Raw genomic sequence first — 21398 nt, 5'->3', positions numbered from 1 at the left:
TCGTTTCATTGTTTGGCATTTCAAGACGAAGAAAAGCTAAAGGTGATTTAAATTATGCCAAGCTCATCATTGGATTCTGCCAACAAATTGACCCATGTCCATAATTAACGCTGGTAGGTTCAAAAGACAGGTTTGGTAACTACCTGTTGGGCATAATCCATCAATCCAATCTCCTTAATCATATTTTTATTATTTGAAGGTCATCGAATCAAATTAATCAAGATTAACATATATCATGTCAGATATTAATTATATCCAAAATTTAATCCTTTCTTTAATTTTTTATTTAAAAGATCGTATTTTGTCCACATGAAATAACAATGAATTTGAGTCAAATTTGTCAGTTAGCTTATATTTGATTAGATTATATTCAATCTTAAACTATGAATCGAACTCAATATACATAATTCGATTCTTTCAATCGTTTGCGAGGATCAAATCTAATATATATAATACGATTCTTTCCATATGAAACCGTCTTCTAAGTTCATCTTTCTTTATATCATACACAAATATTTACAACTCTAACAACAGCTGTTAACCGGTGAGCTGGATTTATCTCGAGAACAATATATTTCGGCGATTGCTACCGCCACAAGAATTAATCCTGGAAAGATTTAAGGGGATGAAAGGGTGACTCGGAAAGATATGTGTCTTGCAGAATCCTTCTTACGGTAGAATGTGCCCAGTTAATTGCTTTCATCACATTTGATCTGCAGGAAAACAAGAAACAAAAGGCGAAAAACATGAAACGAAAACAAAAGCACGAGGCAAACCAAAACTGCTGCATTGAGAATTGAGAGGATTCCTATTGTTTTTGTTTTATTTGTTCACAGAAAACAAACTTTGGCAGTGTTTTCTATGTCTCTTTTCCCATTTGCTACGTACGTGCAGATTGGGAAAGAGAAGAACGTGACACTCATCTGGAGAGAGAGAGAGAGAGAGAGAGAGAGAGAGAGAGAGAGAGAGAGAGAGACGTCACATTTTTTCTAAGAGAACGTGACGTTTTGGACCTCCCCGCCGACACTACGGTGACTGCCACTTTCTGGGGAAGAGGATGATGAGGAATTCCAAAAGGAGGACGGCGACGGAGACCCGGCCCCGTCCTTCTCCCTCTTCGGTATCGAGTTCAGACTGATGGCCACAGGCGGGATCTCGGAGCTGCGCAGGTCCGGCGGCGGGTGGCGCCACTGCGGCAACGGCCCCGCCAACAGCAGCGTCTGCAGCAGCGGCCCCGCACCCATCACCGCCTCCACCAGTCGCCCCTTTTCCGGCAGGGCCTTCCTCACTGCCGCCAACTCCACCTCCGCCACCGCCGAAGACGCCAGGTTGCTTCTCTCAACCACGTCCTCCGCGGCAGCAGTAGCAACCGCTGCCGCCTCCGCGACGTCAGTCCCCTCGTCCAAAGCCAAGTTGGGGCCGAGGTTGGGCTTGGGTTCCTGGAGTGGCTGACCGCAGTCGGTGTGGTGAAGGAGGAGGAGGAGGAGGGCGTGGCGGGCCTCGTCGCGCTCTCGGGTGGCGGCTTCGAGCAGGCGGGAGAAGTGGAGGGCCCGGGACTCCATCCTCCGGAGCTCCTCCTTGGCCGTGGCGCGAGTGGACTCGAGCTCCAGGGTCGTCCGGAGGAGCGCTTGCTTCAGCTCCTCCACCATCGCGACTCCGCCCGCTTCCTGCCATGCATTCCAACCTATCATGGCTACAAGCTCTAGTTTCGAGAGGTCGGAGGAGGAGGAGAAGAAGAGGGAAGATACCTGAGGTTGCCAAGGCAAAGACCATGAGGCGGCGAAGCTGGCGAGAGGCGGAGGCAAGCGGTGGAGGTGGTCCATGTCGGTTGCCTGTAGGCGGCGACCCTCGTCCAAGCACAAGCCAATCCGATTCTTTCTTATATGAATGCGGCCGTCAGCGTAGTACACACGAGACACCTCATCCGGATTGACGCTACATAAAATGTCATTGATGCCCATTTCAACTTAGAAATATGACGACTTTAGATCTACACTTTTCCTAGTAAATTAAAATGCATTGGTTCTTCAAAGCATTTCACAGGAATTTCTTACGATAGGATTCAAAGACATAGCATACTTACGATAGGATTCAATAGTACGTGCGATTTCTTGTCTGATCATCAAATTCGAAATCAAAATCAAAATCAAAATCGTCCACGTAAATTTGAAGTTTCAACGTATACAGCTTCGAGATATGTGGCATTTTCTCTGAAACCATATCCATCAGTTTCATCAACCCGAGACATAAAATCCCCACGTATCATCTTTCCCTACAAAGTTTATTATTAGAAAGGGATCATCAAGTAGGATTACGATACCAACAAGCAGAGCCCAGACAAGCAATCGGCCCTATTGTTCTGATGGAGAGAAGAACCTTCAATTCATACAAATTTTATACCTTACTCAGAGAAAAATCACATTACGGTTGAAGTGATTAGAAGTGAGAGAAAAAGTGCATATGAAAAATGATGGGAATATAAAACGGAATAATCTTTTGTATATGAAAAATATTAATAGGCCATGATATGTAACGGAATTAAATGAAATCATAATCAAATAGAACACCAAGATATATGTAGAAAATCCCTCTAATGTGAAGGGTAAAAATCACGGGGCAAACTAGAGAATAATGAATATATAAATCTCAATCTCTTGCCTTAAACCCTAGCAACAATCACAAAAGAACAACTGGAATACAAGGATCACGTCACTGTCCACGATATCTAAAATCTCCCCAAGTAATCACAATAAGAGTCTACTATAGATTTGATCTAACTTGAGATGAGAACACTGCTAGATGATTGAGAACAGTCTCTCTGCGTTGTCCTTATTTTCTTCCCTTTCTTTTTCTTATTTTTCTGTCTTTTTTCTTCTCTCTTTGCTGCTGCGAAGATCACCACGTTGCTGCCCTTTTCTGCCTAAAAAACGCAGCCACCTCTTGCCAAAACGTAACCGCCACACCCCTTATATTGATCTAAGGTTAGATTAAGAAGAGGTGTGGGTTGTGGACTAATAAAACTCGCATTGGGCTGAATATGGACTGTCAACCCAACAAAAAAAAAGGTCATCTCATAGATCTTATCTCTTCGAAACCCGACCTCGAGTCGCTTCTTCAAAGGCAATCTTTTATGGCGATGAATTTACTCGCCATCTTTTATTTCAGTGCATATTTGCCGGTTTAGCATGCAAAAATGATCGTTGAAAATTCTCAATTTGATGTATGAGTTTGATAAATGGTATAATGGATGTTGGCTTACTTGTAAACAGCGTTGGCAAAGTGATTGCCGAGGAGGTGACCTCTGGGCTTTTATAGTAGAGAGGAAAGCTATGTATTTTTCGTTTTAGGTGGCCAAGCAAAAAAGCTCAATTACCGGCTTAAGGTAGTTTATAGTTGGTTGACTTTACTGACTCGGACCTATTGCAACCACTTTATCAAGCACAAGGTAAGTAAGAAACATGCACCTAACCACAAACTCAAATCCAAGACAATAGGGTGGAACCTTTCAACCACCAACAATACCTCTTTTCCTTTGGTAGAATAAAGCCGAAATATCTTGGATTGAAAGATGATATAGAAATACCAAATACTTTTACTAACTGATTAGGAATAGGAGATACAAAACTTTTATCCATTACATTATTGATACTGATTGTCAACAAGTCTCCAATCATAATGACATATCAGCTTGTTTTGTCAAATAATACGATAATATTTAAAATCAAATCTGTGTTTAGAACAATCATTGATCGGAGTCAATGTCCCCAACCTAACCAAATGATGACTTCAAGGCTGATGTTTTTGTCAAATCATTTACTTATGATAAAATCCTCACTTCCCTCTAAGAAAAGGTAAAAATCCCGAATCGAATAATTTTATTATTATTATTATTATTTTTTACCTTCCACAATAGTGCATATCTTCCTTTTTATTGATAATTCATTTGTCTTCCTTTTTGTTGATGTTACATTTGTCTGCCTTTTTATTGATAATGTATTTATCTTTCATATATATATATATATATATATATATATATATATATATATATATATATCATGTGCATGTTGATAGATACCTTGTTATGTTTATCACCAAGAAGTAGGCCAATAACTCAAGAGAATAGTATTAATCCATGCCTCTAATAGGAATTCACATAGGCTTAGGGAAGAACTTATAGAAGGATCATATGTTTAAGGGAATTTTCGATTCAGGAATACCGTCCTTTAATTTTAATTTTATTTTTATTTTAAATGACGAACTCAAATTCCAAGTAAGAGTGCCTCAGATAGCACGAATTCTCAGAGGCCCATCAAAACCGTCCATTGTTTCATCAGACGGATGATTGAGATCAAAAGAAACGATGGAAGGATATAGAACGGCCCAGTAAATAGACACGTCGGTTTAAGAAACCAAGTCCGCTTTTGAAATGGGTGCACCAATCTTGAAGAGATGCATCCCATTTAGATAATCCATATTTCATATTCGTAAGTGGAGGTAGGTGATTGCTATACTCGGGAGGCTGAAGGCATCATTACATGGTGCCGATTCCCACTCGCTCTCACTATTTCTTGGCGAGCACCGTATTCCCGATTCCCCACTCCCTCTTCGTTCCTCTCACCGGTGCTTCTCAATTTTGAGCCGTTTAATAATGGCGGAGAACAGCAACAGCATGGGGGAGAGCGACAAAGATGGATCCGCCTCCTCTCCCGCGGGTAATTTTCGCGACCCTTTCTTCTTCTTGGTTGGGTTCGTATTCGCGGGTTGTGGTGCCCCGTGATTTCGTACTGTTGTCTATGCCGATGGGGTGTTTGAATGATTGATTTCATGGAGTTCCACCGGCATGTTTATGTCGCTGCGTTCTTTGATACTCGGGTGTTTCTGATGTAACCGATGTGACAACGGGAGGTTCTAATTAGTTCGAGGGTCTGATTTCGGAGTTTGGTATCAGTTACTCTGATGGGTTTTGAGGCGTCACGAGTGATTTAGGAAGAGGAATGAAATCTAGCGGTTCCGGATTGATAGGTACTTTACGGCGGTGGTGTCTCCCGTATCGATTAGAGGGCTCGTAACTAACTGGGAATTGTCCGAGAACGACCCTATTGCAGCGAAAAACAAGATTTGGGAAACAGTCTTTTCTAAACATGTAGAAATATCTAGGCACCGAACACTGGCTTTAGTCGTAGCGCTGGATTTCTGCTGGTGCTAGATTGACGAGTCGCTGAAAATTTTTCTTTAGATGGAGTGCGATTTTTAATTCCCAAGAAAATGTTGTTGACCTAAAAAACATTCTAGAGAGCAGAACTTATCAAGCGGTGATCGTTGATCAGTTCTTTGGTTATTTCCCTTTTTTAATCATGGTCTTTGTCCGGATCAGAGATGATTTTTTTTTTTATATTAGTACACTTAGAATAACATCTTCCAGCTGGTACCATCACGCTCAAGACAGGTTGTTTTGACTTGATTGAACCATCATCAGCTTTTCATTGAATTTAGGTTCTTCCTTTGTAAGTTTTCTTTTGGACAAATGTGACAATTTATCATTTTCCTTGTACGAAGATTATTCTCATTAGTTACCAACCAGGTAGTATAGAACTGAGATCTGCTACTGATATATTTGTGAATATAAAGATTGTGTGATTTGCTAAAATTTCAAAGAGAGAAAATATGTATGTTTTAACAAGAGAGTCCTCATGAGGATTATGGTTAACCTTGGTCGAATGTGTCAAAGGTAGTGGTAGTGGTGCTTTCCATCTTGGCTAACTTCAATTATGTCCTTTTAATGTGGAGCATCGGTAGTGTACCTGTTTGAACAAAATTATTTTATGATTGTTCTATATTTTCTGACTTCTATAGATAAAGTTACTTATTGGGATGTGCTCTCTGTTCAGAGACTAAGCTTGTGTTTTTTTACATTAGTGGTTCCAGGGCAACCCATACGGAAAATAGAAAAAAAAAATCTTTTTTTTTCTATTTTAATTCATTTCATTTACAAATTTTTTGATGTATTCAGTCTTCAAGTGTGGAAACCACAGGACTAGAAGAGGTAGGATTGATTTTCATAATTATAATTAAAGTGAAGTATGTCGAAAGTTTTTTTGAATACTGCCATGCCAAGGTGAAAATAAATGTCCAATAGCAAGTTTCCTTTCATGCACTATGTTCGATATCAAGAAAAAGTGGTTCTGCATTCAAGGGGGACTCATTTTCTGATGAAGAAATGGAAATGCCACTTTGTAAATTTCTTACTTCTTGGTGCCAAATTGCAACATCTTGATTATTCGTCTTTTGATTTGTTAAAAAATTGCTGAGCTACCAATAAATGATACTGCAGTATGTAGACCACCACATTTGCTAATGCATAGTAGCTCCTTTTGTACAACTTGAGAAGTGGAAAATATATTTTTTAATACTGTGATGTAGCATCTAAATTCTCTTTCTGTTGTTTCAGTCGACAGAAATCTTCCTAGGGCAAGCACAATGCCTAAAGGGACAAAATATGCTGAAAAATCAGAGACATCCTCAGAAGAACCAAATCTAGAAAGGTCCAAAACTGAGAAACATGGGCAAAATAGTCCACATGATGACCCAACAGCCCAATTATTTGACGACAAGATTCCTGACAAACAAAAGGTTTGACCCTCTTGGCCTTCCTTATTTCCTGGGATGTATTAATATTTTTATTATAGGATATTTTTTTAGTATAGCTTTTGATTGCTGAGAGATTATTCTTATTGTGCATCGCTCTTTACATGAACAGTTTTAAGTTTTATTACTCTAGTTAACCACGACCTTGTTTGGCATGTTTGCTGCTTTAAAAAAAGAAATGAAGCAGAAATTTTGAGGGGTACCCTAGGTCCATCTTCTCAGTTAGAATAGAAGAAGATGCAGCGCTTTAGTAATTGGTGAGAGACTATGTTGGTGTTATGCTTAAATGTGGATTTTAGATCTGCTGCCTGTAGACGAATTAGATCGATGGTTGGTTATTATAATTTTAGTTCTTAAATGTGTCAACAAGACTGATGAATTTTAATTTATATTGCTGAATTCTGTCCTGTAATTATAAGCCACAGAATATTTGCTTTGATTTATGATTCGAAGTAGAGTAAAGATTTTAAAGGACAGCAGAAAAGAAGACAGGAGGAAGGATTGGATGACTGCTGTCCATTTTTAGCTGGTCAGTGAGCCATATCATCTTCCCAGATATTCATTGTATTTGTTCTCTTAAGAGACTGTTCATCATGGTTATTAATTTTGGATAGTGACTTCAAAACTTAGAAGCCACATGTAACATAGTTAACAGTCGAAAGCCCCTATGCATGATTATCCACCACAACAAGGCTTTAATTCAAAATTTTCTATTTGAATTTTGGTTATGTGGGTCTTTTCCTGCCATTTAGCTTTGTCAAGAGTAATTTCTCTTTGAATAGTAAGATGTCATTTCCTTAAATTTTTAATAATTTCTCTGGTCTTACTCAAAATTTACGACACCTTGACTTAATTATTTGAACACCTCCTTTCTGGTGTGTTATGTCTAGTCACATTGAACATATTGCAGGGGCTTATGTTAGTAAGTTCTCTGTCCTTGTTATGCAGCTTTTGCTTGCGAAACACTGGATTCTTGTTCTGTTCTGTGATGCTGATAATAAGTTTGCAATAAGAAGACTTCAGAGTGTGCTAATGGGAGCTTGAGAAGGGTCGAGAAATATGTTCCAGCATGATGGAATGCTGATCACTGCTTTAGGCCACAATATAACCATTGACAATCTGGGCATGAGCTTCTTTAAGGAAAAGGTGAAAGTTTCCAGTACAAATTGACTTATAATTGCCACTTGATTTATGAAAACTTGCATATTCAAAATTGGAACAAAAATTTCCATAACGTATGATGTTGTTATAAGTTGTAACTTACAAATTTCCCGAGATGATGGACCCTTTTGGTATAGAACAATCTAGAGATTGAATTGTTTCTCCTTATGCGATGATGGAAGCCAAGTACTTTTGAAGGATTGGCGGATGGTGGCCAACATAGGCTTAGGGCATGTCTCTAAATGAAGCCAAATATGCACAATGACAGAAAGGATGAAACCAACAATGGGAAAACAAAAGCCATTGTAGCATGAAAGTATGGCATTTTTTGCAGCTATGTAGGTTATAGCAGCCAACAATGGGAAATCAATGCCATCATAGCTAGATGTTGGTATTACAGAGAACATTATTGGTTCAATGCTTTAAACAAATAAAGATTGATGACCAACTGAGAAAAATAGATTGGAAATGGATTGGTTTTAAAATTTATATACATGATGGAGGACTAACCTATTATTCATTGTGTGGTTAAGCATATTTAATGATAAGAGAACAGACAGTAAGATCATCCATGAAGATAGATCATGAACTGGACTTTAGATGCACCCCAAATCAAGGATTAATTTCCTCTGTCATGGGAGTGCTGGCTGGCCCCTGGATCAGTTCATATTGGCATGTCATACTATGCCTCACTGAACCATGTGTTGTGCTGCCCGAACAAGGGAAAAATGTAATTTACTAGGCATTAAAACCAAAGGGTAGAATAAATAGTTAACGCTTAATTTGTTTCTTCTATCATGTATTCGACGAAACTCTGATGTGGCAAGTTTCATTTATTCCTCCCCTTTCATATCCACTTCTCCACTTCTTTGATGACTGCTACAGTAGGAACACTTGAGTTTTCATGGAGTATTGTGGCAAGATAAACCCAGGTTCTAAACTGAAGAAGCCTAAAAACCCATAACCAAAGCTTATAACTAATTGATTTTAGACACTGAACTGGACTGGCTTGGTACTCATCCATCTGAAATGAGAGAGTGAAAGAAAAGAAAAAAGAAGATATAGAAGAAAAATATAAATCAATTTATGCTTGTTGCTCGTTGAATTCTAAGAACTTCATTTTTGCATGCCAAATGGTACATTTTGCTCAAATGGGTAGTGGGCAATGAGAATTTTATTTTTGCTCTGAATTGTTCCTTCTAACTAAAAGCTGGGTGGTCCCAGCTACTTGGCTTAAGCTGAATAAATTCAGTTCCTTTACTATTTTTGTCCTTACAGTGTCTGACATTGCAATGTTATGTTTTTGTCATCAAGGAAAGCTTGCATCATGTTTTGTCTTTGTAAGGGAATCTTTTCAGTTATATTGGGCTTTTTTGTTATCTATTTTTATGGTTTTTCTTTTAATTTTATATGATGCAGATGAAGATGTTAAATCGAATAGCTACAGTGAAGGATGATGGGACTGTTGTGGTAGATGTTCCAAGCAATTTTGAAACCACATCAATAAATTTGAGATCTGAGAATACATATGGTGAAGCAGTTGATGAAGAGCCAGTAGATTTGACTGATCTACAGTATCGACCTCCTATGCAAATAGTCATTCTTATTGTTGGGACACGAGGTGATGTGCAACCATTTGTTGCTATTGGAAAACGTTTGCAGGTTAGTTAATTTGTGATGTATTCTTCTGTATTACTAAATCCTAACAATTACCATCGGTCTAATTTTGGATTTGTAACTTAGTTCAGGCAGTGTTTAGTAAGTAGATTTACTTCATATTTTTTATTAAGAAATTTTCCAATTTAAATTTCGGAAGTGCCTAGTAAGATTTATCAACGTTTGTTGTCTCACCCAAGTCGGTATGGTGCGGATGGTATGGATTGGTCTGACTGACAACCGAGACATGGATTGCTGGAGTCCTTGTTGACACGCCTGAACGTATCATGTGTCGGTACACTCGTATAGGCCTGGTACATACAGATCTAACAAATCTCTTAGACGGATCCGGTACCCGAAATGGTGCCTCCTGAGATTTATAGTCATTTTTATTTAACACTCTGGAACTTTGTTAATTGTTTGTGCATGGTTTTCATTTTTCTTCTTATGCATCGTTGGTCTCATCAAAAGTTCCTAGTTTTATACATCTTGATCCAGTATTTTGAGTATCCCATTTGGGCATTTGAGACATGGGAGAAATAAAAAATATTTTTGTCCTATTAGAACAAAGGCTAAGAATACTTGTCAGCATTTTCTCTTAGAGTATTTTTGAACAAACTGAAAAGTACTATGCCCTTTGTTTTTTTATCATATGAGAACTTCATGTTTGTCTAGTCAGCATTGTCTTTTGATATTGGACATCATTTCCTTATGCACAGACATTTTATTTTTATTACTTTCAGAAGGCAGTATTATTGATTTATATGTACTTCATTTTTTCAGCATTTAGCCTCTTTGGACATTGTGTTCCACATGACTGCCCCATGACTATGAAATAAGTTTCTTTCAGGACTATGGTCATCGTGTTAGGCTGGCAACTCATGCAAATTTCAGGGAATTTGTTTTAACTGCTGGCTTGGAGTTTTATCCTCTAGGTGGAGATCCAAAAATTCTTGCTGAATGTATGTGAATGATTTAGTTAGTTATTAAATGTGGTTGACAAATGTATTTCCTGATAGTTCAGCTCATGGATTGCTACTTTTTCAGATATGGTTAAGAATAAAGGTTTCTTACCTTCTGCACCATCGGAGATACCTATCCAACGGAAACAGATTAAAGAAATTATATTTTCCTTGCTCGCAGCCTGTAAGGATACTGATATTGACACCGGTGTTCCGTTCAAAGTGGATGCTATAATTGCAAATCCACCCGCATATGGTTAGAATCTGAACTTCTATACTATTAGCTGAAAGTAGCTTTTTTATCTTTTCCTCTCTTGGTCTTGATTTTAGCAGATTAAGATATGTCAGCATCTATTGTTTAGCCTCCAAGAACAGTAAGAAAGTAATATATAATAACACTACATAATCTTATGTTTTTTTTTGTTTGCGCATTATATCATTATATTACACAAGGTTTGCAATTTTGGGCCATGGTTAGACCGATACGAGTCTGGTCCATTCCGGCATACCGACACACGGTGTTCTAAAACATACTTTGGTATTGATGGGGGAGGGAGAGAAACAAAGGAAGAAAGAAGAAGAGGAAGAGGAAGCCGAGGATGAAGAGGTGTACTAGGAGTTGGCGACAGGCACATGGGTGGTGGCGAGCAGAGGGCGACAAGCAGACATGGGAGTAGCGATGGGTGAAGACGTGAGAGTCACAATGCACAAGCCAAGCCCTAGTGTGGGGTTAAAGTTAGCAGAGAAAATAATAATAATAATATAATTATACTGAACCAGATCAGGCCACCCTATTTTGGCTGGTCCACATACTGGTTGGTGGTCGGACCGATAAAAACCAGTCGAACTATACCAAATCGGTGATATTGCAATATATGATATTACAGTCATTATTTATGGTGCTACATCAAGCGACAAATAGTATGTTGTCTTATGGGCAGGGTAGATCCATGAATTATATGCAGGTGGTCATTCTAGTGAATCAATAATTATTGGCAACAATTCAACATCCTAAGAGAGTGATATGTTTTGGCATATCCTAGACCAAAATGACGGAAAATTAATTTAACAAACGAATGGAGTACATGGGCCATATGAAGTGGAAATAATTATAGGATAACTGAGGGAAGGATTTATTTAAAATAATGAAATTCCGCACCAATATCATACTCGCACAGACAAACAGGCTTTCACCTCTCCGATAAACTGAAAAAGGCAGACTAAGACAAAGTACTCACTGATCTTAATAATGGCCCCCAGGATACCAAATTCTCAACTTTTTTGGTTTGTTGCCTGAGATATCATTGGCTTATTTGGTATATCTTGAACAGGATCATTGGGTAAGAGCTGCTGCTTAGGCTCTCTGTTGCAAACAATGTATATACCAACTGAATCATGCTGGTCTTTGAGGGTGGCATTATGGGGTTTGCTGCCAAGGCATATGCCTAGGCACAGGAACAGGCCTATGCAATGTAATAAAATCTAATGATATCATCGCAACATGGTTGGAAAAAGGTACACGTGTTAAGCGTATTCTGTTGCCAGGACTAATTCAAAATTAAAATCACATAAGCTTTAGGTCTCTTTGACATCAAGGTAAAAGTTGTGATGTGATCTTCTGCTGGACAACAGTGGAGTTTTTAACAGGATATGATCACTTTGCTTTTTTTTTTACCTATTTTGGTCTTAGAAACAAGCTGAGTATTTAAGAATGAACCTTGATCATTTTATTCAGATCCAGCAAAGCCTGAAGTTAAACACAGTTCCTCCTACTGCTGAACACCGTATTACTTCACTAGTCACCTCCTTGTATTTCATGTGCTACATTTGTGTGGTTAGTTAAATTACTTGCTTTCTCAATCTGCCTTGATAGCACAAGATGTTTATTGCTTGTCTCTACTTGTATATGGTTACAGTGGTTTAATTAATAGATACTATAAACAGACTGCATTTAGTTACTGAGTTTACGCTCATGTTTCGTCATTTCCATAAGGACTTATTTTTTTTTTGTTTTATATCCCTGAGGAATGATGATTCTGACTATCGACCTGGATGAATGCATGTTCAGGGCATACACATGTGGCTGAGGCGCTAAAAGTACCAATTCACATTTTTTTTACAATGCCATGGACGTGAGATCTTATTTCCCTTTTTCATTCTTTCTGTATTAGCATATGGTGGTTTACATTATGGCTATGTTTGAAGTTGGTTTTAGTAAAAGTAGGTAACTTGCAAATCTATATGCACTGCCTGTTATTACCTTAACCTAAGAGCTGAAGTGTGCCTGATGTGACATTTTCTTTCACATTTTCAGACCAACTAGTGAATTTCCGCATCCTCTTTCCCGTGTCAAGCAATCTGCTGGATATAGAGTAAGAAAAATATATTTCGCTCTCCTATTGTTTGATTTGTTATATTTTCTGTATTAAATTAAAGAGTGGTTAACATTGTCTGTTTAACCTAGTTAAGATCTTGATGTTATTGTGTAAAATTCTATAAGCTAATGTGAAAGTTCTTTCTTTGTGCTTTGATGCCAGCTTAGTTTCTATCATTACCTATCTCGGCAGTATACTGCATGATGTCATAATAATGGCCTATGTTTTTTTTTTTTCTACCTATAGCTTATATTCTGAAGCCATTGAATCAATTTTCGTGCTTTTATCCGGTCTTGCTTTTTAGTATAATCTTGAGTTGTATGTAGTTAATGACCTTCTTCTTCATATATTTACTATTGGTACTCTCTTCTCATTGATATAGTTCTAAATAGTTTATTTCCTGTGTTTTATTCCTTGATTTGTGTAGATTTCACCTGACTTTAATTTTACTTAATTATGATTTTTGTCTTCTTTTGCAGCTCTCATATCAGATTGTTGATTCTATGATTTGGCTTGGAATACGGGACATGATAAATGATTTTAGGAAAAAAAGATTAAAGCTGCGACCTGTGACTTATTTAAGTGGCGTACAGACTTCTGCCTCTGACATACCTTATGGGTATATCTGGAGTCCCCATCTTGTTCCAAAACCAAAAGGTCATTTTTTGAACTTAATGATAATTGTTTAAACATATACTTTGAGTATAGATGTTACCTCTGTGACTGGCTCATGAACTGGGCAATTTCTCCTGGTCTAGTCTGAAATCGAGCTTACCACACTGGCATACCGGGCAATAAGCTGACTGGTAGCCTGTTGTACCAAACAGTAAGTCTATCATCTGATACTTGCACTCTCCATACCCGTTCTTTTCTTGCTCTTATTTTTTCTTGCTTCTCCGTGCTCCATCGCTGCTGCCTTCCCACCATGCTGTTGCTCCTCCATTTGTTCGTTTGTGTAAGGGCCTCTCCTAAACTGCTTGCATGCATTGTGATCTCTTCTCTACTGCATGCACACTCCTCTTCCTTCTTTTGCCTCCTCTTGCTCTCACTCTTGTTCTAGGTTCATCCGCCTTCTCTTCCTCTTTATTATGCTCTGCTCGTCTATATGGTACCAAACGGTATCAACCGTTGATACATTTATTGGTACCAATATCGTGCCAATCTGACCACCAGTTGTTATGGATACCAACTGAGACTTTAATTCTTGGATGTATGATGACAACATAAAATTTATCCAACTATAAGAGGTCAGCTTGTAGTTGCATGTAAATGTATTTTCATAATTTTTGTCAGAAAAGAAATGATGGCACCAATTTCTGTTGTTGTTGTTTTTGGTTCTTGAATTGGTATAATAAATTAAGTTGCATTAGCTTTTCACGTTATAGACAACAAGAGCGTTAGTCATAACTCTTTTTTTTATATATTCATAAACTGGCCTTTCTGAAAGAATTTTTACATTTTGATATTTGGTGTATGGAAAAGTGTAAGCTTCAATTGTTTTGTGTGGTTACTATTTGCAGATTGGGGACCCAAAATTGATGTGGTTGGATTTTGTTTCCTTGACCTTGCATCAAATTATGAACCGCCAGAGTCACTTGTAGATTGGCTGAATGCTGGTGACAAGCCTATTTATATTGGGTTTGGTAGCCTTGTAAGTTCATTTTGCTATTATGATGTCGGTCACCCTTTCTGCAAATGATCTTTCATTGGCTCTCCATAGCTTCTGCAAAGTATCATTGCAGCCATATTTAATTTATTTTCTTTCACATTTGTTGACTGTCGCCTTTATAGTTTTTTATTTCTTCTCTTAAAGCTTATTAGTACTCTAACTGGTTATTTGTTAATAGGCACTAGTTTGTACGGCATAATTATTCTACCACTATAGATTGCAATAGCACGTCTTTTTCTCAAATATGTTGTATGAGCTTTTTTATATAATGATTGGTTCCTTACCTTTTACTAGGCATCCTGGTTTCAGATCACATCACTGTTATAGTTGGTTTCAGGAATTGTCTACCACATGTTTGAGAAATCTAGAGTGGTTCTTTACTTCTGTCTTCTAGGTTAATTACTAGTTATTACTGACATAAATAAGTCTCAATGTGCATATCTGCTGTAAATTCTTATATCAAAAGCTGAGTTGTCTGATGGGGTGCCCAGGTTAGACCTTGATGATCCTGTGCCAAAACGTGCTGAAGAAATTTATTTTGCAAAATTATCAGTTATATAAAATGTCTCTTCAGTATTTGTATGGAACATATAGGAATTAATATGGAAAATTGGAAGTAATCTTTTTATTCACTGAGGATTACAAGAACCCTCCAAGATCCTACATTCGCATGATCCTCATTCACTAGAGCTCATCCTTTTGGCAGATATCAGTTGAATTATCTACAGACCGTCATGCATGATAATCACTGCTATAGGAACGCTTTTATCTTATTTACTAAGAGTGCATTTGGGAACATATTTGAAATGTGCATTGATGGTATAATTCACATTTCAAATATGAATTGATGTTTGGTAAATTTTTTGAAATCATATTTGGTCTGAATGCTGTATTGCAAATATTCAAATGTTGATGCTACTTCAGGGTAGCATCCACAAAGGCAGCATCAGTATACAACATTTGTGGGATGCTAATGTAACTTTTCAAATTCCTAAAATACACTATGACATTATATAAAATTACATAATGGCCATTATAATTTAGTGAGAAACCAATATGATTTATATCTTTTATAAGATGAAATTTTATTTATTTATTTTCGAAGGTTATTTTACATTCATATATATGATTATATTTTTTATTTATTATATATCTGGGCCATATGAAATCTTTTGTAAGATTACAGACATTTATTTATTTATTTTCTTATTAATTTAAATAAAAATATGTATTCCCTTTTGAATAACTATTCAAAATATTAAAAGGATAAATTTGTCTATAGTATTCAATGAACTTTTGAAATATAATTTTACCAAAAATAGTTATGTCAATGCATATTTAAAATATATTTTATTTCTGTTGTTTGCTAAACAGTATTCTAGAGTTGCATATTCTAAACAGTATTCTCTAAATGCACATTAAAAATATAAATATGCTCTCAAATGCAACCTAAGTCAGTGTTACTATTTTTTTTATGCTAATGTATTACATTTTCTCGGTCAATATGTTATATGCCACAAGGACATAAATATTGAAGTATATGTTAAATAATTATGTTGGACTCTTGTAGTTTAGCTTGTAATCATATGGTTCTGAGTTTTACTGTTTGTCAGGAGAATGAGTTGCAACCTAACCTATTTATCTTGTAATCTAGATAGACTTCGGCCATGATCATTAATAATCTTCTGTTCGATAATGACACTCAGCTTTTAAGGATTTGTTTATTCTGAAATGAGACCTGGAATTAGCATTGAGAGAACAGAAGGAAAGGAAAAAAAAGTGGTTTTATTTAGTTTCCTTTTTGTAGCTAGTTTATTGAGCATCATGTAAGGATTTGTTTATTTTTGGATAGATATAAAATTAGCATTGGGAGAACAGAAGGGAAGTGCTTTTATCCTTCTAAAACACTTCGACCCCAGCCATTCTACCTTGCGTTGAAACCGAATTAGCTGCTTGATTATAATCTCTGTAACATTAAGAGTACATTACAATTTAACTTTGACAAATTTTAAATAGAGTAATCCTTCTCTAGCAACAGGAGCTTCACATTGCAGTGCATATTACACATACCTCAGATCCTGTGTGCCTCCTAAACCTCATGCATATAAGATGTTTTAGCAAATTTAGTTGTTCAACTTGACTATTTGAATTTTGTTGTGGTCATAGCTCTATAGGATTTGATATCATCAATGTCTATGCTCTCCTAGTATCGGTACTCACTCTTGTTTTAAACTTTTGTGTAAATATGTAGCCTGTTCAAGAACCTGGAAAAATGACAGAGATCATTGTGGAGGCATTAAAAATTACTGGTCAGAGAGGCATCATCAATAAGGGCTGGGGTGGCCTTGGAAATTGTGAGCATATTGTTTATATGACAGTTCTTTTTTTCTCTTTGTTGCTTATCCTTCTGAGATATTTTATAGAAGGATGTTATTTTTTCAGTGGCAGAACCCAAGGATTACGTGTACCTGCTGGATAATGTTCCCCATGACTGGTTATTCCTGCAATGTAAGGCAGTGGTAAGCCATGCAACTTGACACTTTTGATTTGCTGATGCTACTTTTTGTTGCAGTGTTACTCTAAGATCTTCTATGACATATGAAGAAAATTTCAATATAGAGTTCAGGTACCTGCTAAAGCAGGAATCATAGGGTACATGTTAGTTGAGCATTGGTTCAAGTGTCTTGAAATAAGGAGGATCCAATCAGTGTTTTCAAAAGGTGCTTCGGCGAGGCGTGGCTCGAGCGCCTTGCAAAACCTTCGAGTGAGATGTTTCGATGAAGTGCTGCTCAGGCGCTCGCCTGAGCCCTAGCGCCGAGCGCCTCTGGCGAGTGCCCAAGTGAAGTTGGGTTGGAGTTTGAGCATGGTTCGATGGAACGAGCAAGTCAAACCCGCTCTCTCGAGAGACAAACCCAAAGTGAAACCATAACACAAAACCCGCTCCCCCCCTAGGAAACAAACCCGAAGTGAAACCCTACATCTGTCGCCGCTGCCTTCATCCGTAGCTTTGTCCGCCTCCCTCTCCTTCCCCCACCTTCCTCAATAGTCGTCGGTTACTCCTCTTCTCAATTCCCCCTTTAGAACTGTTTAGCGTTGGTTAAAACTGTTTAGCATCATATTGATCCACTCTTTAGAACTCTTTAACACTAATTATAACTCTTTTAGCACTATATTAACTCACTCTTTAGAACTGTTTAGCACTGGTTAGAAACTTGTTTAGCATAATTCTCCATTAGTAGAAACTAGATTGTGTCATTTTATTTTTTGGATCATATTTATCGATCATAATATATAATTTTTAAAATTTAATATTCTTGAGCGCCTCACTTCGTTCAGACAAGTGCTATGGCATGCACCAAGAGCTTTTAAAAATACTAGATCCAATGTGGACCAACAACATTGTTTGTTGATTGATAGTGGTGAAAATAAATTGATCAAATATTCAGTTGAACAATTTTAGTAATATTGATATTGTAGTATTATTCAAGTTTTTGAACTATCGCTTTTAGCTTCTCATAATCTTCCACCAGTATGTTTTTTACTTTCCGTCAACTAAACACCTTATATAATTGAAAAACATTAATCGAGGGAATATTGTTTTATGACTACTTAATCCAAAATCTCCAAAGCTGCTTAAATATGTGAAGCTTTAGTGATTTACTTATGTGATTGGCTTTGCTATTCCTGTCTGAAAAAATAATATTTTTTGGAATGAGACAAATGAGTGAGACCCGATATATCAAATTTGCTCATTTGCTGCTGTTTCATTGTATGCCTTACAACTAGACATGATTGGTCTCACTGCCAACAACAGAGCTAGATGTCCTAACGGCATGTTGATGAATGCCAGCAACACTTCATATTTGAACTGATTTTTATCTTTTGTATATTTTCAGGTGCATCATGGTGGTGCTGGAACAACAGCTGCTGGGCTTAGGGCTGCTGTATCACTTCTAACTTGCTTTCTCTGTCTTGCTTTCTTTTTCTTTTTTCTCATATTAGAGACCGTAAAATTTGCTTATGGACATACTTGTCTACATAACGTTGGTTTTGTAGTGTCCAACTACTATTGTACCTTTCTTTGGTGACCAACCTTTTTGGGGAGAACGAGTCAATGCCAGGGGACTGGGACCCCCACCTATCCCTGTTGATCAATTTTCACTGGAAAAATTGGTTGATGCAATAATGTTCATGATGACACCGAAGGTTAGTAATCGGCCTTTCCAAATGTCATATGATTATTTTGATATTTGTGCTTGGTGAGAACATGATAAGACAAAACATATGACCATGATTTGTGGTAAAAGACAATGGTGGCTAGTAGGAGAACCAGATGCCAGAGATAACTACCAACTACCAATTGCAATACAGTGGTGAGGCTTCTGCAAATGCAGGAGGTGTCAGAGATGTTCTTTTACAATTGCAATGAGAACCAGATGTTCTTTTACAATTCTGTGAACTTTGAAACAGCAATTTTTATTATTGGAAACCTTAGTTTTGGTGAATCGATCATTTAGTCTCCTTTTGTAGTCTTAATGCATGTGGATTTTGCAAATTTACAGGTGAAAGAAAATGCTGTCCAACTAGCCAAGGCCATGGAAACGGAGGATGGTGTTTCTGGAGCTGTTAAAGCATTTCTAAAGCATCTTCCTCCAAAAATCTCACCTCAAGTTACACCTGAACCGTCGAGCTTTGTGGATTTCTTGGTTGCTCCTATTAGAAGGTGTTTTGGCTGTTCCTGAATCCCATTGTGATTTCTTTCTCCCCTGAGTCTTGTGCGCACCGACGATGCATCAGTTTATGTGCTTTGAATGTAAACGTTTGTGTATTTTTTTTGACCTTAGCAATGTCATATTCCGTAGCGAAAGAAAACTGTGATTCCATATGTTGTTTTTAATCGTTAGCTCTCTATTCGATTATTAATCAATATATGAAATAATAAGTACGATTGCGAACTCATTAATAACATTACATTCTGTGCATTTTAGGTTGTTAAAGGCGTTTATGGTGGAACATATATCTATATGCTAGAGTACATATATCTTACCCTACCAGTTATTAATCATCCCATTCCATCCCACGTGCTGGCTTTAATTTTACGCCATAATGTACACGTCCTGGCCATTCCGGTTCGTGGAATTCCTCGACCCCCCCGTCCGTTTTCCCATAGAGCAAGCGACAGTAGATCCCACGAGAGTCACTACCGTTGTTTTGCTGCCACGCCTTCGCGTCACAGGCTAAACATAAGGGGCTAAAGCAATGAGAACCGGTGCATTTTGTCTCGGGCGGAACGGGACAGCAGTACACGAGAGAGTTGGTGGTGGGTTGGTGTAATTGTCAACGGAAGAAGACAGAGAAATAGAAGATTCCTTCACTTTTAAATTTAATTCATTGCTCGATCAAAGAAGTCCATCAAAACATGGAAACTATTCGCCTTAAGTGACCCAACACAGGTCAAGTCACAATTAAGAGACACCCCAATCTTTGTTTTCACGCATTGCTTTGTACTAAAGTGCGGTGTGGATTGTGCACATCACGGATGAGTATAAATTTTGATCAGGCTTCCTGTTTGTTTAAACAACCAACTCCAACAATTACATCAAAAATCATACTCTTAATGAAATTAAGTTTCCTCATATTTCTTTTCATATCACTAATGGTAATTATCTAACATCTTTTTTACAGGTTTTCTTTTCACCTGCTCTTATCATCATAAAATATTCTTTCTCGTTTGAACCTCTATCTAAATTATACCTATTTAATTATTCACTAATATATATATATATATATATATATATTCTCTATTCTTTAAATAAATAAATCAGAAAAGAATTTTGTAAAGAAGGAAAAATATAGACAGGTCATTTTAGTCATCAACCAAATTGACACTGGGAGTCGTCCCCCTTAATATCGAGCAAGGATTTTATTAATCCTCCTTATTGATATCTCTAGGGAAAACCTTGACATAAACAATTAGTCAAAGGATTTTATTAGAATTGTTCAAAGGGTGGATAAACTCGTGAGACATCACAACAAACCCAAATTGTTTGGACCAATTGGGAGGTAATAATTAATCACACGATACTAGTTTTCTATACATGCAATGCACGAGCACATACAAAAATACATATCTCTACGCTTCAAATCTCTCAATTGATCGACTATCAAATCAAATGAATGATTTAACGTTCTATGACATTTTCTGCTTATTTATTATTGCATACTTTCTATGATCTATCTATACAAGATTTCAAGAAACACTAAAACACTTCTTATTGATCTTATCGAATTGTCCATGATCATATCATATCTAATATTTTCTTCATACTATTTATAATAAACTTCATCAAACCGTCGATTATACAATAACCTCGTCTATATGATAAAAAAAAGAAAATCAAGCAAATACTTATGACTTAAAAAAATAATTTGATCGTCGAAAAAGATGTTATCAGATAAATCCTCACTATAAATTTTTACAGAATGCAGGACACGAAATATAAACATATTATATTACAATTGAATCGAACTAAAGTGAGATAAGAGACATATAAACATCTTTTATTCTTAAGAAAAAAAATAATTATTAAATATTTAGTGATTTTTTTTTGTTAGACAATACTCTAAGAAAATTGATTCAACCCGAAAAATAAATTAGGTCCGATAATTTTTATAAAATCAGAGTGGCTACCAAATTTGGCAATAATTAAATCGGTGGTTATATTACAATGGAAGTAACTGCAGACTGATGAATGCATGGAATCCGACATCGTTTACTTACCATTTTCGAAATTAAAGTATTGGGATAAACAAATGGTTAAGCAGAAAACAAAAACAGAAAACAAACAATACGCAAGCCTCGGCCGTGGAGTTTTCGTTGGGAAAAGTAGAAAGTCGGCAACAAAAACACTGCCGAACCGGTCCTTGTTG

The 21398-nt window shown here is 37.0% G+C and overlaps 2 protein-coding genes across 4 annotated transcripts; one reads left to right on the top strand and one right to left on the bottom strand.

Annotated features, from left to right (window-relative positions):
• Window positions 1–477: 477 nt before the first annotated feature.
• LOC135611692 (uncharacterized) lies at window positions 478–2008 on the bottom strand. 2 transcript variants are annotated; one of them, XM_065107336.1, is made up of 3 exons: window positions 1749–2008; window positions 983–1667; window positions 478–713 (listed from the first exon to the last, which is right to left on the bottom strand). In XM_065107336.1, the coding sequence occupies exons 1-2, from the start codon at window positions 1959–1961 to the stop codon at window positions 990–992; spliced, it is 891 nt and encodes a 296-aa protein (XP_064963408.1). In that variant the 5' UTR covers window positions 1962–2008; the 3' UTR covers window positions 478–713; window positions 983–989. The 2 variants fall into 2 exon arrangements, with proteins under 2 accessions (XP_064963408.1, XP_064963407.1); XM_065107335.1 differs by lacking the exon at window positions 478–713 and having other exon boundaries at window positions 788–1667; window positions 1749–2007.
• Window positions 2009–4431: 2423 nt separating this feature from the next.
• On the top strand, window positions 4432–19353 carry LOC135612383 (sterol 3-beta-glucosyltransferase UGT80A2-like). Of its 2 annotated transcripts, none has more exons than XM_065108623.1 (14): window positions 4432–4712; window positions 6449–6630; window positions 9226–9468; window positions 10313–10424; window positions 10510–10680; window positions 12493–12556; window positions 12739–12796; window positions 13279–13456; window positions 14320–14450; window positions 16720–16822; window positions 16911–16987; window positions 18365–18412; window positions 18525–18674; window positions 19031–19353. In XM_065108623.1, the coding sequence occupies exons 1-14, from the start codon at window positions 4649–4651 to the stop codon at window positions 19208–19210; spliced, it is 1761 nt and encodes a 586-aa protein (XP_064964695.1). In that variant the 5' UTR covers window positions 4432–4648; the 3' UTR covers window positions 19211–19353. The 2 variants fall into 2 exon arrangements, with proteins under 2 accessions (XP_064964695.1, XP_064964696.1); XM_065108624.1 differs by lacking the exon at window positions 4432–4712 and adding an exon at window positions 7594–7791 and having other exon boundaries at window positions 6491–6630.
• Window positions 19354–21398: the final 2045 nt, after the last annotated feature.

The sequence above is a fragment of the Musa acuminata genome, chromosome BXJ2-5 (assembly GCF_036884655.1).
Source record: "Musa acuminata AAA Group cultivar baxijiao chromosome BXJ2-5, Cavendish_Baxijiao_AAA, whole genome shotgun sequence".
In the NCBI taxonomy this organism is placed as follows: Eukaryota; Viridiplantae; Streptophyta; class Magnoliopsida; order Zingiberales; family Musaceae; genus Musa; species Musa acuminata.
Note: the sequence above shows the minus strand (reverse complement) of the source record. Positions and strands in the feature narration are given on the sequence as shown.

What these genes read in the sequence shown, in the direction of transcription:
- LOC135611692 (XM_065107336.1), bottom strand. Translation starts at nt 1,961, where the DNA reads ATGGGCATCAATGACATTTTATGTAGCGTCAATCCGGATGAGGTGTCT. An exon ending in CTTTGCCTTGGCAACCTCAG is followed by an intron (nt 1,668 to 1,748) that starts GTATCTTCCCTC and finishes AATGCATGGCAG; the next exon opens with GAAGCGGGCGGAGTCGCGAT.
- LOC135612383 (XM_065108623.1), top strand. Translation starts at nt 4,649, where the DNA reads ATGGCGGAGAACAGCAACAGCATGGGGGAGAGCGACAAAGATGGATCC. An exon ending in CTATTGGAAAACGTTTGCAG is followed by an intron (nt 9,469 to 10,312) that starts GTTAGTTAATTT and finishes AGTTTCTTTCAG; the next exon opens with GACTATGGTCATCGTGTTAG. An exon ending in TTTTTTACAATGCCATGGAC is followed by an intron (nt 12,557 to 12,738) that starts GTGAGATCTTAT and finishes TCACATTTTCAG; the next exon opens with ACCAACTAGTGAATTTCCGC.